Raw genomic sequence first — 17,636 nt, 5'->3', positions numbered from 1 at the left:
CCAATGTGTCTTTGTGTGTGTTTGACCTTTAGCAAGAGAAAGTTATTTAATGTTTTCAATAACAGAAACTACTCCTTTTGTGGAAAATGTGTCAATTGTCAGATCATAGCAGAAGAATTTAGAGAAGATATCAGCCTTTATTAATTTAAATAAAATAATTAATTATGACAGCAAATTTTTATTTTGGTCATAGTCATTTGACTAAAATGCAACTTTGTAATTTTTGTAAAGTTCAATCTATTTCAGCTCGTCTAGTTTTTACAGAAATGGGTTAATTGTAATTTTTTTTTTTTTAGTCAATTCTTTGTGGCTTGATTTTTTTTTTTTTTTTTTTAAAGTATATATTGTCTTGATTTGCCTTTTTTAGGTTTTGACTTTTTTTTTTTAATCCAGTACTGTTATTTTTTTGTTTGTTTGTTTTCCATCTTTTGCTCTTTTCGTAGTAGTTTGAGCCAACTAAATAACATTAAGATTTAGTCGAGTTTAGTTTTTTTCATCTTTTTTTGAGTCGAGGTACATCTTTTCATTAAAAAAAAAATCCTGAAAATATATATAAAAAATGAAAACTTTGTAGCCTATATTAACAATATACAGTCATTCTTATCTTAAGTGTTTTTATAGGAATATAAATAAACCAAAAGGAGAAAAAAAAACGTTTTTTTTCTCTTTTCATTTTCTCTGTCATTCTTCCATAAGTTTTAGCCAAATAAATAACATTAAGATTTTAGTCTAATACATTTGTTACATACATAAGTGAAAAATACTAACATTTCTATGCTGTCGAGATGCAATATGTGTGTATTTTTGTCAGTCGTTACTTTTCCACGTGTTAATTACCTCAGTGATGTAAGAGGATTCTACAGCTTGAAATAGTTGATTAATGATGTGTTTGACTTATTTATTTAATGACTAATCATTGCAGGTGTAGATGATCTAAATATAAGTTTTAAACATACAGTATGTACTGCACAGTTGTCTCTTGTTAATTAACTCAAGTGAGATAGAATGTAATATTTTTTTTACCAGAAATTGTGAGTTCAAGCCTCAACTGATGTAAAATACACATGAAAATGACTCCAAACACACAAAATGACAAAAAATACACTAAACAACAAAAAAGTGACAAACGATATATATACAGTGACAGCAAAAGTACACCACGTGACAAAAAAAACCACAATTTAACTCCAAAAACACACAAAACGAGAAAAAAAATTACAGAATGAGAGAAAAAAAATACAGTATGGCAGCAAAAATACACAAAATGACTCCAAAAACATAGCGACAAAAAAACAAAACAAAAAACAAATTGACTCAAACCCACAAAACGATAGAGAAATTCAGATAAAAATAACAATGATAATAATTAGATTTTAGACATGATTTCTGAGCAATGGTGCTTTCAATGCTTTTAAAAGAAGTGGGAAATCAATCTTGATGCTAGATTCAGAATCAGAATCAGAATCAGAATCAGAATCATCTTTATTGGCCAAGTGTATGTTGTACACACGAGGAATTTGATATTTGTGTTCATTACCGCTTAATTAAATCCATAATTTTTTCTAGTATTATATCTAAACACAAAAGACAACAACAGTTTTAAAAGAAAAAAAAACAAAAAACTGGTTTACAACTGATTTACATTTTTCTGAATGGGTTTTAAACAAACCACCTGATATTGAACGTTTCCTTTCACTGCAGTCAGAAGTGACGAGCTTTATTCTGCTGATTTTGACGCGAGGTCCCTGAACGCATCATAAATGGCTAACATTGGACCGTGACGCTCGGTTTCTTTACCGTTTTACCTGCTAACAGCAACGTGTCTTTGTGCACCTACACTCACGGCCCTTTGAAGACTTAAAGTAGGTATAAAAGTCATATTATACTGTGAGTGTCTCTGACGTGTTTAGTGTTTTTGTCGGGTATGTTGCTAAAGCTAATGCTAGTTAGCATTGACGCTACGTACGGTATCCTCTGTTTACAACTCTTGTTTATCAGAATCAGAATGTCAATATTTGAGTTACCGAGTGATTTGAAATGGAAACCATTATCGCTACTAACTGTTTATTTTTTTTCGTTCACACTCCTTTTATTGCACATTTTTTGGCCCTCGATTAACAAATATTTACACATTTGGTATAGTAATTACGTGCATTAACAAAAAATCAACAGGATAAACAAAACAAAAAAAGTCAATAATAACAGCAGCAATGATTACAATAGTGGGAATAATAGCAACAATAGTGTTAAACAAATAGTCAAGCAGAGTAATAGATATTGGATACCCATGAAATTAAAAATAATTCATATGTAGACACCCAAATACCCATAGATATAACTACGTATACACGTATAAATAAAGTAAACAAAATTAGCAAAATAAATGATACACACAGAGTAAAAATTAAACACAGCATACTGATATTTTAAATAAAAAAATAACTAGACAAAATTTGAATATATAATTAAATTTTTTTAAAAAAATAAATAAAAATAAAAGTTTGAATAGGTCAGATGATAAACGGAGGTTAATCAACAACCGTACGATACACATCAATCAAAACATTAACATTAATGTTAATGTTTTTAATTATGGGAAAGGCTGTTGCTATTTCGTAAAACAGAACTTCAGACGTAGTTTGATTTTTCAAAATAAAGGTCATAAGGTAAGTTTATATCCCGTGTTCGACAGGATGGCGTCTTTCGGCTGGAAGAGGAAGGTGGGTGAGAAGGTTTCCAAATCAGCCGTGCAGCAGTTCGAGGCTGAGGCTGAGAAACCAGAGAAAGATCCTAAAGACGAGAAGGTGGACTGGATTCATGTAATCAAGAGGAGGCGTGAGGTCCTCCTGGAGGACTGTGCAGCAAAGAGCAAGAGGCTGAAGGCAGAGGGAGAAGTGCTGGCTGAGCAAGGCAGGTCAGGTAGACACATGACATCACATCATCACATGACATCACATCATGCACATTCTAGTTCAGAGTTCATTTCGTTACAGAACCTAAAATTATACAATATATTTATAGAAAGGTAAAAATAAGTCAGTGTTTTTTGTAATCTTTTTCGGCTTACTGCGCATGTGGATACATGTGAACGCATGCTCACAGGAAGTGCCGGAACTATCGTCAGGATTGTCTGAGTTCCGGGTCCGGACCAATAGCAACAGCCTATAAATAAACTCAAAGGAAAAAAAAATCTCATGATTTTTGCATATTTTTTTTTTTTTTGCAAATACAGTAAAAAAAAAAAAAAAATTCACCTTACAATATACAGTCATTCTTATCAAAGTGTCTTGAAAACAAATCAAACTAAAAATATATATTTTATCATCTTTCATTTTTTGCTCACTTGATACACGTCCTGGGCTAATGGGAGGGATAAAAGTAAGTTTATTTTTATTATTTTATTTTTTTTACGTTTTATGTCAAAGCTAAAACCTTCTTAGGACAAGTTTAATTTTCTTTTGAATCTTCAGGTATGACATGGTTAAAAAACATTAAGAAATCGTGGTCACAAAATAGTGATCAATAAAATATACGATGTAGTGTTTGTGTTTCTAGTGGTTAACGCAGAGGACGCACAATCTTTTTTTCTCATTTGCAGAGGATCAATACCCTTTTGAAATGAGACATATTGTATTAATATTGTGCTCATTTATTTATTTGTTTTTCATTACATTATTCACGTTGTAAATTGTAAAATACGATAACAAAACATAGCGTTCACAACGTGCGAAGAAAAGGTAACTTCCTGTTTACAACAGCCACGGTGAGTCCACTCTGCACCAAAAAGTCTGGTGCCACGCACGTTACGCGTCTGTACACACACTCGCATGTTAACACTTTTAACTTTTGTACAACTTAAAATGAAAACAACACGGAATCAACGTGGGCAGCTTATTATTATTATTATTATTATTATTATTATTATTTTTATTTTTTATTTTTTTTTTGAATGTGCGTTAATGAAAACACATCTTTCTTTGTTTCAGTGCAAACAGCGATAAATTCATGCTGCAAATGTCTACGATTAATAAAGTCTTGCATTGTAACAAAATCTAAAAATTTCTGATCCTAAGACGAACTACATTAGTTGATGATTTATTCTTTTCATGATATCTTAAAGTAGCTTCACTTTGTTGCTGTAAATCCTCCAGTAGAGGGCAGCATCTCCTACCACGATCAGTCTGGCAACCCATCTGAGAGAATCCTACAAATTCCAAATATTAATTCGTAATTTAGTGTTTTTTTGTTTGTTTACATCTTAAATATATATGATAACTTTAAATGTCTTGTGTCAAAGTTGAATTAGATCCAGTTGTTTTAAGATCTGCTCCTTTTTTGTCTTTCTTCATTCCCATGAACTTCTGCTCTGCTTTAGAGCCTCCATGAGTTTATGATCCTCAGAGATGGTCCTGACAGTCTAAACCTAATATTTATGGGGATTCATATGAAATTGGAGGGATAATATGAATGCATTTCAAACAAAAATATATGTATAAACAGTTTTAAATGGAGCAACTCCATAAATTTACTCCAAGCTTTTTACTTCATGAACTGAGTTTACGTTTGGGTGAATAAGAGTCAAACATGACCTGTTCTTTATGAGGTCTATGATGAGATTTTGAACTGTTGGTGAGATACTGTGAGGAAACCTGCTTAGTTTATATATATAAAGTGTTTAAAGTATATATTAGTGGTGGGACTCCATTAAAAAAAACTTTATTAATGAATCTGAAAATTGGACACGAGAAGCAACATTTTTACAATTGAAATGATTTTTTGTATATGACTGAATCAATGAAAACCATGAATTAGCTTAAACAGTAACATAGTGTTTATTATTTTAATCACTGACTGCTAACATAATGTGCAATATGAATAAAGAATATTATTATTAAAGCTGCAACTAACGATTATTTTCATAATAAATTGTTTGGTCAATAAATTAATCAATGAATCATATTTTTTAAAGAAACACACTATAAAGCACATTTAAACCTTGCTTAAGCAGATTAACATGAAATGAAAGTGTCTCTCACACTCGTGCCAGCACACACACACACACTGCGTGCACACATGCAAACACTCGTGGTGCGCGCGCACACAGCTCTGCAGCTGAAGCAAACAACTCTGCGTCACAGTCAGTGACATCAATTCCACGATGCAACGAATCGATAATGAAACGATTTTAATAGTCGACTTTTATCGGTTTTATCGATTCGTTGTTGCAGCCTTAATTATTATTTAAAAATTCACTTTTAAAAGCGATTAACAGCGTTAGTTTTTTCTTTTAGTGCTTTTTTTTCCTGTAATAAATGAATCACAATTAACGTAAAGTCCCAGCACTAATATATATATATATATATATATATATATATATATGTTTTTTTTACTAAGTTGGGAAAAGGTTATCTTTACAAATCCGTGACCCTTTTTAACAAAAAAAAAATCACTTCTGAAAACCTCAAAGTTGAGTGTGTGTAATGCTGTTGCCCTCGGGTACTGCCTGTAATCACATTTGTAATGCCAAAATAGATTTTGCCAGGAAATGTTGCCTCTCTCTCTGCTGTGTAATGACTCCCCAGAGGTGTTAACGTCTGCTGGAGGATGTCTGCAACTAGTCTTTTCTTCTGTAATGAAGTTGACCTCTGATGTCACACTCTTTCATTGCAGATTTTACTGTTACAGTGTACTTCAATATCCAACCTTTGGATGATGATAATGAAAGGCTGAAACTTCAAATCGTCCCGCGCTTGTTCATTGACACATTTTTCCTCGTTAACGACGACAAGGACACAAAGAATGAATGTAGAGTTATTTTGTGGAGGACCATGCCCTTTATCAACTTTATCACCAACAAACCTTTGATTTATTGACCTACAAAGGTTTTATGACATCAAAGGTATTTCTTCTGCAAATGTCGAAGCTTGAAAATGATGCTCGCAAGATAGTTTTTGATTCTATCACAAAGTACAAGAACTTAAAAAGATGTAATTATTTGAGGGAAAGTAGGAAATATAAAAACTCTCTAGAAAAAAACCCACCCCAAAATAAAGTAGGGAAATGTCTAAAAGTAAAATGTACTATTCAAACACAGAAAAACATAGATGACTTGAGAACATGTTGAAGTTCTCCCAATCTGAGATTTGATCCATTATCTTGACTCAGCATGGCAGCTGCATGAAGGACAAATCAGCAAAATATTCAAAGTATTTTTGATAATAACTTGAGCTCCATTAAACTCTCACACATTCACACACAAAAAAAAGCTGACAGCTTATTAATGAATAGATTGAGATAAGTAAATATGCAATCACCGACACAAATGTGGACCAATGGTTCATTTTTAGGGCTTTGATAAATAACATGTCAGATGTTTTGTGCATTTATATATTTTTCAATCGATTTATTGCTTATCGTAATAGGTGCACATAATTATTTCAGTCTGGTGCTCGGGTTGAAGATATATAGTTTCTCTGTAATCTACTCCCATGAGGAACAGAATGAAGAAATCCAAGGGTAACGTGATGTTTTACTGGAATTTAAACTGAAATTGAATAGAAACCTCTTTAAAACCTCAAACTATGAAACTTCCTAAAAACTAAAATTAGAAATTCCTTAAAAACAAATGAAATAACAGCTTTTCAAGATCTTATAAAAGTTACTATTTTAAAGGATGGAAAGTAATGTGTAAATATAATGATGTACTTCACAATAAACAAACTTTCAAAAGCTGACTTGGCACAGATTGTTTGGTTATTTCCTGTATATTTACTGCTGTACTTTAGGTTTTGTATACATAGTTTTTGATTTATTGCAAAATATGATACTTTTCACTTGTATAATACATTTTAAAAAGTATTATTTGTCAGGATTATTTGGGGGGCAATAGGAGTAGGTGGAGCTTGAAAGTTCACTGTTGTTCAAAGTGAGGAACATGCAAAAAAGTTTGATAACAACTGCCTTTTATGCCTTATATCAGACATTGGCAACCTGCTGCCCGGGGACCACTTGCGGCTCTTGGTCTACTTTTATGCGGCCACCAATGTAAATCTACAAAAAGACAGAAAAATATGCAAAACAAGAGCAAGAATATAAAAAATTACAACATACAAAAATATAGTAAACGACAAGAGAAAAACACAGAATATACTTCAAAAAAACACAAAACTAATACAAAAATGAACAAAAAAACATGCAAAACAACAACAGAAATACAAAAAACACAAAATGGCAGCACAAATACACAATGTCACTCCAAAAAACATATATTTTACAGGAAATATACACAAAAGGACTACAGAATTGCACAAAATGCCTCACAACGAGCAAGACAAATTATTCTAAATGCTGACATGAATGTTGATCATGTGGCCCTCTGATCAGACATACACATTTTTGTGGCTCTGCTGTGATAAAAGTGGCCTACCTCTGCCTTATATGCTATTGCACCACATTGTGGTTGAATTTCTACATCTCCCTACTTCCCTACTTAATTCTATCTAACTTGATTTTTGAAGCATTTTTGAAAATAACAGAAATACCCAAAAGACTGCACACAGGGATAAGAACAAGAAATTGATCAAATAATTTTTAGATCATGTTAAACTTAGATATGATAAAATAATTTGAAACCAAACTATCAAGAATATTGCAAAAGTTAAAACAGGAAGTGAGTCTCTCTTTAATTTTTAGGGCAACATCTCTGCTTCCTCTTTGACTTGGACAATAACTGACATCCACTGATCTACTGTCCCAGAGAATGTGATGGGCCTACAGCTGGATCAACTTTAGATGTGGCCTAGAGGAATTATTTACAAGCTAATAAATGGACCGTACAGAGGAACTTCCTAATTCAATTCAGCTTTGTAACTGAGACGCAGAGTTGTTCTTTTTTTAGTTTGTCATCCTTTCAGGATCTTCATCTCCCGTAACAGGATTTATTTCCTTCCAGTTGTTTGTTTTGTTTGTCTTAAATTCTGTCAATATTGACTTGAGGAGTTTGTCCCCACGTAGAACACGGACATTGTCATTCATGTGATTCGATTGTGAAGCGCTCGCCAGACCAAAAAAGCAAAGGAACAGTGACGCTCACATAAACAAATCTATGCAAAAATGGTCAATAACAAACTGCTTTGTTTGAGGCTGCTTTAAAGCTGCAGTTGACTTTGATCCAAATGTAGGAAAATCTAAAGCGGTGACCACTGACCTAGTTGTTGATCGCACGTCGCGCACGGATGTGGTTTACCTTTTTTTTTTTAAAAACACGTATTATTCTACTTGCTGCTAGAAAATATTTTGCTGTAAATCATTAGTTGCTGGAAGATATGATGCAAACAAGATTTTTGGACGACTTTGCAATATTTGCTAATAGCACAAACTTTTGATGGATTTGAGACAATATTACATACCAATTTAACACAATCAGTTTAATTTAGCCTAAAGCTAGAAAAAAATACCAACCAATTTTGATGTTTTGACAATTTTATTGCTGAAATGTTTCAGCCATTGGAATGAAAATCATTTGTTTGAACAAAAAGGGTGTATTCTTACGACGACAATGTTGAGCTATGTTTTAAGTTTCCATCGATTTGATTGGATCGTTGGTTAACCCAGTGGTTCTCAATATTTTCAGCATGCAACCCCCAAAATAAAGGTTCCACTGAACACAGACATGAACATTGAAGAACAGTCATGTAGAGACAGGGCCATCTATTAGGGGGAATAAAGGGGAGAGATTTATAAAGTCAGCAAAATGATGTGATAACCACAGGGGGTAGTTTAAACTGGCAAAAAATGGGCATGACAAATTGTGAATGTGGTTAAAGTGGCAATAAATAAGCATGAAATATGGTAAAAAGAGGTTTAAAAGTGACAAAAATGGGTCAACATATTTGACATTAAATGGGAAAAGTGGTGAAAATGTCTTGAAAGTGAAAAAATGTGCAGAATGAAAAGCATTGGAATGTGATGAAGTGGCAAAAATGGGAGTAATGTTGCAAAAATGCATTAAAAGCAGCAAAAATATGGCAAGAAAAAGTATGAAAATAGGGTAAAATATGGAAAATTTGGTGTAGTTGCAGAAAAAGGGCAAAAAAAAAAGCAAAAATGGGCTCAAATTTTTCAAAAAAGATATTCTGAGTTTCTTGAAGGCATCTGGCGACCCCCTCCCAGTGTCTCGCGACCCCAAATGTGATCCTGACCCCAAAGTTGAGAACCCCTGGGTTCACCAATCGATATGTTGTTGTTACGCCCTTATTGAGAAGCTAGTGACACAAATCACATCTCTGTAAAGCTCTGCAGTATCTGTTTACCTCTGTAATAAAATACTCACACAGTGTTCTTCAGTATCATTTATCTAATGTTTGATTTGGTTGGGCCTTGGGAAACGTGAATCTTAAGTCAATAAAAAATACTGTTTTATTGATAAATATTTCGATCACAGTCATTCCAGCACACAGTGTTACTATAACAGCCTGTAAAAAAGCAGGTAAGAAGAATAAATGTATTTTTTGTTTGTGTGTTTTTAGGCACTGGGAGGCCGTTAAGAAGTGGGACGAAGCCATTCAACTGACTCCTGATGACCCAGTGCTGTATGAGATAAAGTCTCAGGTACATGTGTTTAAAAAAAATAGACCTGAAATTATTGGTAGCGGGACGATACACCTGAGGGCGGATTCACTAAAGGTTTAATTCAATTCAATTCAGGTCAACTTTATTTGTGTAGCGCAAATTACAACAAAGTCATCTCAATGCGCTTATCAAAATATAAAATTCATAATAAAGAAAGAAAAAACCCAACAAGATCCACATGAACAAGCATTTAGCGACAGTGGGAGGAAACAACTCTCTTTTAACAGGAAGAAATCTCCGTTAGAACCAGGTTCAGAGAGAGAAGGGCGAGCAGAAGGCACTGACTGCAGAAAAACATGATTAAGTATTATCAAGTCAGCCTGCCTTGGCCTTGGGCCTCACTCCCAGTGGCCTAGTCAATACTTATTATAAAGGTGACCAATCTCTTCTCCTTTATTGGTAAGCTAACAGCGACTCCATGGTCTGTAAATGCGACCGTTCACAGATGAGCCCATGTCCGCTCTAGCAGTTAGGTTAGGTTATGTTATGTTATGATTCAGTCCTGTTTATGCGGACTGTAAATCATAACCAGCTACATCAGAATTTGATGTTCAGAGGTGTTAAAACGCGTGCAAATGTCACTCCACTCGCTGATAAGCCGTACAAACCCCAGGGAATCAGGAATGCGCGGCTGCCATTTAGCACGTTTCCCTCTATAATGAATATGTATATTAGGCGGAGCTCACAAGGGGAGCAAAAAAATGGGAGGGGGAAATGTAAATAAATTAATGCTGGTTGCTGTAGAGCTGCACTACATAAGCTCGCTACCTGTCTCGGTCGCCGTGTCGTAGTCTACCCAAAGGCACACACACATCTCTCCTCTGCGCCTCACTCTCACACACATCAGCCACGCGCACACCCACTCCGTCACTCATATCCACACACATTTCCCTCCATGTTCAACATAACACTTACAAATCGCTAATTTAAATAGGGCAGTCTCCACCACTTCTGCACGCGCACTAATCATTGCTGCAATCTTAGTGAATTCCTTACAGCAGGTACTGCGTCAAAGGATTTAGGGAAGCAACTGGTTTACCACCCTTTATTTAAGATATTTGTCAATCAATACTTTCGCAAGGCAATGTATCATAAATGGTCTGAGTTTAAAACCAAATCAGCTCCACAAAATGCCAAAACTAAATATTTGTCGGTCTTTATTTCTCCTCATCCTCCTCTGCACCTGCTCATGCATTTTCCATTCTTTTTTTTCCCCATTCTCCGTCTTTTTTTTTTGGTCGACTACGTGTGCCATAGTCTTGGTTGACCAACCATTTCCTTTGTTGACTACATCCCTAAAGATAAGTCATTGTAGGATGGGAAAATCAGTTTGTTATTTTAAAATTTAATTCCAGTCTGAATCATAAGTCAGTCATCTTTATTTGCCTTTCAAAAATTCCCAAAACACCTTTGCACATGTTGTCTAAAGTGTTTGTGTATTAGTCAGCTTTTTTTTCTTCTTTTTTTAACACAACATCAGTGGCCATGATGTGTGTTTGTTTATTTATTACTCATCATGACCTCAGGGGCTTCCCAGCATTCAGTCTGATTCTGATATGAAAGAAAATACGTTTGTTTTTATTGTTTTAGACCAAATCTACAACGTAAATGTTGTCAACCAAACCAACTGTGGATATTAGACCTTTGTTTGTGTCCACTGTGCATGCATTATTTGTTTTATTCTTCTAATCTAATCTCTCAATAACGTGCCATTCTTTTTTTTTATGGTATTAGTCATGTTTTATTATCTTTATTACTTAACTAATATAAGAGTATGAAGGTCAATGTTTATCAGAGCCATCAAATATGAGTTGCCATAGATGAGAGGTGTAACATTTTCAAAGTTTTAGATTGTTTTTGATACTTTAATGTATCTACTATGCCACAACAGGGGCCACAGTTATGTGATTATCTACAACGAGGGCGACATTATTATTTGTGACAGATTTTAGAATAATGGCCAATCTAGGCATTAATACAGAAAACAAAAATCATTTTCTATATTAAAAATTTTGAATATTTTTTAATGTCGTTTAAGTTGTGTTGTTTAACTCATTTTGTGTGTTTTTTGTTTAGTCATTTTATATATTTTTGGTTTTATTTTTCTATATTTGGGTTGTCATTTTGTGCTTTTTTGAAGTCATTTTGTATATTTTACCCTCATTTTGTGTATTTTGTTGTAATTTTGGATGTTTTACTCTTGTTTTGTGTATTTTCGTAGTACTTCTTGTTGTGTATTTTTGTCGTAATTTTGTAAATTTTACTCTCGTTTTGTGTATTTTTGTAGTCATCTTGTATATTTTACCTTAATTTTGTGTCCTTTTGTGGTAATTTTGTGAATTTTCTTCTCGTTTTGTGTGTTTTTTTTTCCCTCATTTTGTGTATTTTACACACATTTTTTCTGTTTGTTGTAATTTTGTATAATTTACCCTAATTTTGTGTGTTGTTGCGGTCATTTGGTAAATGTTCCTCTCATTTTGTGTGTTTCTGGAGTCAATTTGTGTATTTGTTTTGGGGATTCACAAACATAGGCCAAGGGCTGCCCCCATGTCGCCCCCATCTGCCTGTTGCCCATGACTGCATTATACAATTAGAAAGAAATCTAATTCTTAAATAACAGCTGGTAATGGGTTTCTATTAGAGACTATGTTTGAAGTATTGGTGAACAATACACAGAAGTCCTGTGACTATGGCAATTGTTAAACAGTGTAAGGAACAACATGTTCTAGTCGTGAATGAGTCACCGCAGCAGGGAAACAAGTTTCTGTTAACCATTTACATCGGCACAAATTCAATCAAATACACATAAAATATTACCACCAGTTACGACACGGAAGAATTTAAAAAACGACTCCAAAGCAAAAAGAATTAGATACTGATGTTTGAACAACTTTGCAAACCCTCCGAAGAGGAGAAAAAACAGCAAAGACAGACAATCAAAGCTTCCCAGCGTCTCTTCCACATGTTTCATGTTAAATTTATGCAGATTTAATGCTTGTTCCACACATTAGAAACTGTCCGTTCACTGTTGTCGTTGTTGTTGTTGTTTTTACAGGTGCTGACCATTCTGCAGGAGGTGTTTCCTGCAGTGAAGGCAGCAGAGATGGCTGTCAAGCTCCGCCCCCTCTGGTGGGAGGCCTGGCAGACCCTGGGCAGGGCACAGATTAACCTGGGAGAAGTGGACCTGGTGAGTGTGGTTTTCACCCATAACTCCTCTGATTTTACCTTTCATTATTTCCCTAAATTCCTTTAAAGGCTGTGTATTTCAACCTTAGGGCCGGGACCCCATGTGGGGTCGCCTGGAGTTTAAATGGGGTCGCCTGAAATCTGTAGTAATTAAATAAAGAATTAAAAAAAATAGAGATTTTTAAATTATTATTCATTTTCAAATTAAAATGCACAATCTTAAACAACCGTATTCTATACTTTCACTTTGACCAAATATAAATCTAGTTCAAATGAAAAAAGATGATCAAAAACTAATTCTAGGAAGGAAAACGTCTTTGGGGCCGCCAGAAATGATTGATATCAAACCTGGGGTCACGCTCCAAAAAACATTGGGAACCACTATTATAAACGTATTCGCGTTAAGCACTGTTTTATTTTGTTTCCGTTTCACCATTTTTCATCAAGTTTAAACCTCCCAAAATCGTACCAAATATGCTGAATAAGGTTAATAAAGTCAAATACTTGTATGCATTGTCATGCGTCCGATGATTTACAAAATTGGGATGGTTATGTTGAAATCATGCCACATTGCTAGACCCTCAGCCCCCCCATGGGTAAAATACCATGGGAATGTGTGCGAATCACTCTCGCGGTTTGCACAAAACGCCGTGCACTCGTGTAATTAGAAGAGCGTCCGCTAGGACGTGTCACCAGGTGAAATGATCACCAGTTCAGCTAATACACCATCATCTTTTCAGATTTCAACGCAGTCATAATAATCTCAACCCTTTGTTCATTACAACACATTAAAAACACAATTTAGATGAAGCTACATGTCGCGAGAAATTTTGAATTGGACATATTTGTCTGTTCGTCACACGTTCTAGATGTTCAATCACCCATTTTTCAGCAAAAAATTGTGTGTAAATGTGTGATATTGTCCCAAGACATGCAAGGGAGACATTTCAGTCTCATCTTGGGGCCTAATTTTAAATAAGAGACATAAAAATGCACGAGTCTACTGAAATTTTCAGTTTTTTTCCTGTTTTCCATTTTGTTTTTGCCCGTTTGTTTTCCTTGATCACAGAAAATAGCAGGCCCTACACCGTTCTTTTTCAACCTTGGGGTCGCCTGGAATTTAAATGGGGTCCCTTGAAAGGTTGAGTTAGTTTAACAATCTTAAACTTTTAAACAACTGTATTCTATACTTTGACTTTCTCAAATATAAATCTAGTTCAGAGTAAATGCAGAATGAAATATCTAAGTTGGCACAACTTGTCACTAATCCTGGCTATACTCTGTTTGTAACACAATTTAACAAACATGATCAAATAGTAATTCTTGGAGAAAAAAAATGCTTTTGAGGTTGCCAGAAATTTGTGGTGTCACGTTCCAAAAAAGGTTGGGAACCACTGCCCAACACAATTCATTGCTCCTTTATACTGTATGTAGTCATCCCCCCCCTCAGGGAATCCCACAGCAACAGTCAGTCACTCATACAGCTAATTACCAGTCGCTTAACAAGCCTGTGAGAGGAAGAGCCGGAGCTCCCTGACAAAACACACACGCAGCTTCAAAAGGAAGCTACAAACCAAACCAGTGTTCCCAACTTCATAACAAAAGCAGCATGTTTACTAAGCGCTCATGGAGCCGTCGGCGAAATCAGGTCACAGCTGAAGGAGATTCAACTTAGTTCTGTGATTAAAGCCAAATTGGAATAAAATACACATAAAAGAAGCCTGGAAGATACTCCTTCACCCAAACTACAGTTCTCTACATCAGTGGTTGTCAAACTTTTCAGCCCAAAACCCCCAAAATGAAGGTTCCAGAGACCGGGGACCCCCCACTAAACATTGAAGAACAGTCTTGTGGAGACAGGGCCATCTATAAGGGGGAATAAAGGGGGGAGCTTTTTGGAGCCCATCCATATAAAGTCAGCAAAATGATGGTCCATTGTTCTATGAATCTGTGATAACCACATGTATTTTGTTCATCTGAATAATATCTGCTCTTATTCAGGAACTTTATCATTATTTGCACCATAGTATATAGTCATCTTAAAGATTTAAATCATTGTTTTAATCAGAAATAAAATGGTTTAAAGGAACCAAAGTTTTGGTGGCCAAAACTGGACAGAAAAAGTGGCAAAAAAAAATGGTTCAAAATGTCAATATTGGCTTAAATGTAAGAACAATTAGTTGAAACTGGCTTGGCAATTGGTCATGACAAATCCTGAATGTGTTTAAATTGGCAAAAAATAAGCATGAAATATGGTGAAAAGTGGTTAAAAGTGACAATAATGGGTCAACATATGTGACATTAGGGGGTACAAGTGGTGGAAAGGGTTTATGAATGCCTAAAATGTTTTGAAAGTGGAAAAAATGGGCAATATGGCAAGAAAAAGTGATAAATAGATTAAAATATGGCTGTTTGGTGAAGTTGCAGAAATAGGGTAAAAAATACACAAAAATTGTTCAAAAGATATTCCTAGTTTCTTGAAGGCATCTGGCGATCACCTCCCAGGCCCTGACCCCAAGGTTGAGAACCCCTGCTCTACATGAACGGATCCTATTTAGGGTTTATGTTGCAGATAACTACGCCTGTTTATGTAGTCTAGTCATTAAGATACATTACATATTTCAATTTTCTCTGTGTGAAGAGCTTGCAACATGCATCTTTCAAAGCACGCCCAGGTGTGTCGGGATCGGAGGATTGCGTAAATTGCCCCGAGAACACGTCGGGACCTGAGGATGCACAAAAAAAGCCACAGATCTCAGTTGCAACCCTTTTGGAACCGAGTAAATACGGCTGAACTCTGAAAGCCTCCAGCTTTTGTTGCGACTGCGTGCCCTCGGGCAAGGAGGCCTGTCCTCTGGCTCCTAACACAACAATGAAAACTATTGAGCGCAACCATAGTTCAAACTAAACCAAATAGACACACCTCTCTGTATAATGAAGCTCACAGTATGAAGAGGTGGAAAAGAACGAACGTGTCTATTTATAGCGAGACTTGTCGGGTCGAGTTTTCAGGCTCTATTTGCGCTGACTTGTTTGAGTGCCTGTTTGTGCAATTATGAATGCACCGATTCCATTTTTCTTTTTTTTTTTTATCAGACTACGGCTCAGTTTCTTCCATTCTTTCATTTATTTAATTGTCATTCCACTCTCAGATTTCAGGCAGAAGGAAAGCACTCGTATTAACTCATCACTTCCCTGTGCGTTGAAAATGGAAAAAACTGACAGAATGTTAGATTTAGTTGTTTTAGTTTCCAATTTATCATTTTTTGTCATTAAAGGGGGGTTTAAAATGCCGAAGGCACATTTTTTTTATTTGTCTCAGTTTGGTCAATGTCAACTTTTCACATCAGATAAAAAATGAGCGTATGTTATGAATATATTTGTACTTTTGTAGTCCACCTTCAAAAGGTTACCAGTACATAAATTATACATGTTCCCTGGAGGTTGCAATAAAAATATATTAAAAAATTGTTTGGAGCCATAAATGATGTGTTGGGATCCTCCACTGTTTTTTACAAATGTGCCCTAAACCCTTTGAAATGTACTTGTTAGAAGATCTATGTCTGATAAAATGCACAATTGTTTGTTTAATGAACCTGAAATAAAATTGAACTACTTTACAGTTTTAGAGCCTGTGTTCCTTTATCTTGAAATCATGTGATTGATGATGTCACACGGTCCCACTACCTGTAAACATCCAGTTGTTTTCTATTTTCTGTAAAGTAGTCCCATTTTTAAAAGTTTATAAAACAAATATGGTGCAAAATAATGTGTTTTGTTAGACATAGATCTACTAAGTAAATTTCAAAGGTTTAAGGCCACATTTGTAAAATCAGTGGAGGATCCTTTAAAAACAGCCAGATAAAGCTTTAACAATTTAGATTTCACTACATCTACAAAAATTGAAGGCTTCAAGGCTTTTCATGTACAACATTGCACTGAATGCACATTTGCATTCTTCAAAATCGTCTTTGTGAATTCCAGTGAAACAACCTCCATTTTTAAAGTTTTGACCTTACTTTGGTGCATGACCAGATCAGATTCGAGCAAACAATCCTGTTTGATGTGCATGAAAATATCCTTTGTGCATGGAGAGCTGACGTCTGCACTGTCCACGCAGGCCGTCAGGTCCTTCCAGGTTGCAATCCACCTGTGCCCGTCTGAGCGCAGCCTCTGGCAGGAGGACCTGAGCTGGGCGTGCAGGTTACAGAAGCAGCACTCGGCCGCCAAGGAGAAAAGTCAACAAGAGGAAGAGGCCAGAGAACAGATCGTTAACGCTCCAGAGTTCAGTCGGGACTACGACGACTTTGAGTCGGACGAAGTGCTGGCGGCCTGCGTAGCGGTGGCTGAGCGACAGACGCGTTACGAGGAAATGAAGAGGACCGCCGTGGTAGTGGATGCTGATGGGAACGTAACGACGAGAGTGACTGATGCAGAGGGATCCGAGGATACAGCATCGTCACTCTCAATGGAACAGTTTGTGAAAGCCAGAGGATTTTGAAAAAAAAAGGGTCTTTGTCCAGATTTTAGGAATGAATCATATTAATTTATAAAGCTTGATAAGCGTTGGTTTAAAAAAGCTTGAGTTTAGTCTGTGTAAATGGTCCAGACACCTTAACCTTGTATATACTGGATTTCCATGTTTCTCACATACCAAAACTCATTAAAAAATGACATGTTAAAGAATGAAATGCAATGCTGAGTCCTTGAGTACCTAGATTTAAGTTGCACTCATTATCTGGTATTAACCAATCCCAGGCTCGAAATGTAACACTAACGTACTATATACTACAAACTCAATGAGTATATACTGTCTACTC

The 17,636-nt window shown here is 35.5% G+C and overlaps 1 protein-coding gene across 1 annotated transcript; it reads left to right on the top strand.

Moving 5' to 3' along the window:
• The first annotated feature begins 1,719 nt into the window (after positions 1 to 1,719).
• On the top strand, positions 1,720 to 17,507 carry ttc33 (tetratricopeptide repeat domain 33). The gene is made up of 5 exons (XM_028462324.1): positions 1,720 to 1,862; positions 2,693 to 2,914; positions 9,528 to 9,609; positions 12,686 to 12,817; positions 16,937 to 17,507. Exons 2-5 carry the CDS (start codon positions 2,694 to 2,696, stop codon positions 17,315 to 17,317), a joined length of 816 nt encoding a protein of 271 aa, XP_028318125.1. The 5' UTR covers positions 1,720 to 1,862; position 2,693; the 3' UTR covers positions 17,318 to 17,507.
• The last annotated feature ends 129 nt before the right edge of the window (positions 17,508 to 17,636 follow it).

The sequence above is a fragment of the Gouania willdenowi genome, chromosome 12 (genome assembly GCF_900634775.1).
Source record: "Gouania willdenowi chromosome 12, fGouWil2.1, whole genome shotgun sequence".
NCBI classification, from domain to species: Eukaryota; Metazoa; Chordata; class Actinopteri; order Blenniiformes; family Gobiesocidae; genus Gouania; species Gouania willdenowi.
Note: the sequence above shows the minus strand (reverse complement) of the source record. Positions and strands in the feature narration are given on the sequence as shown.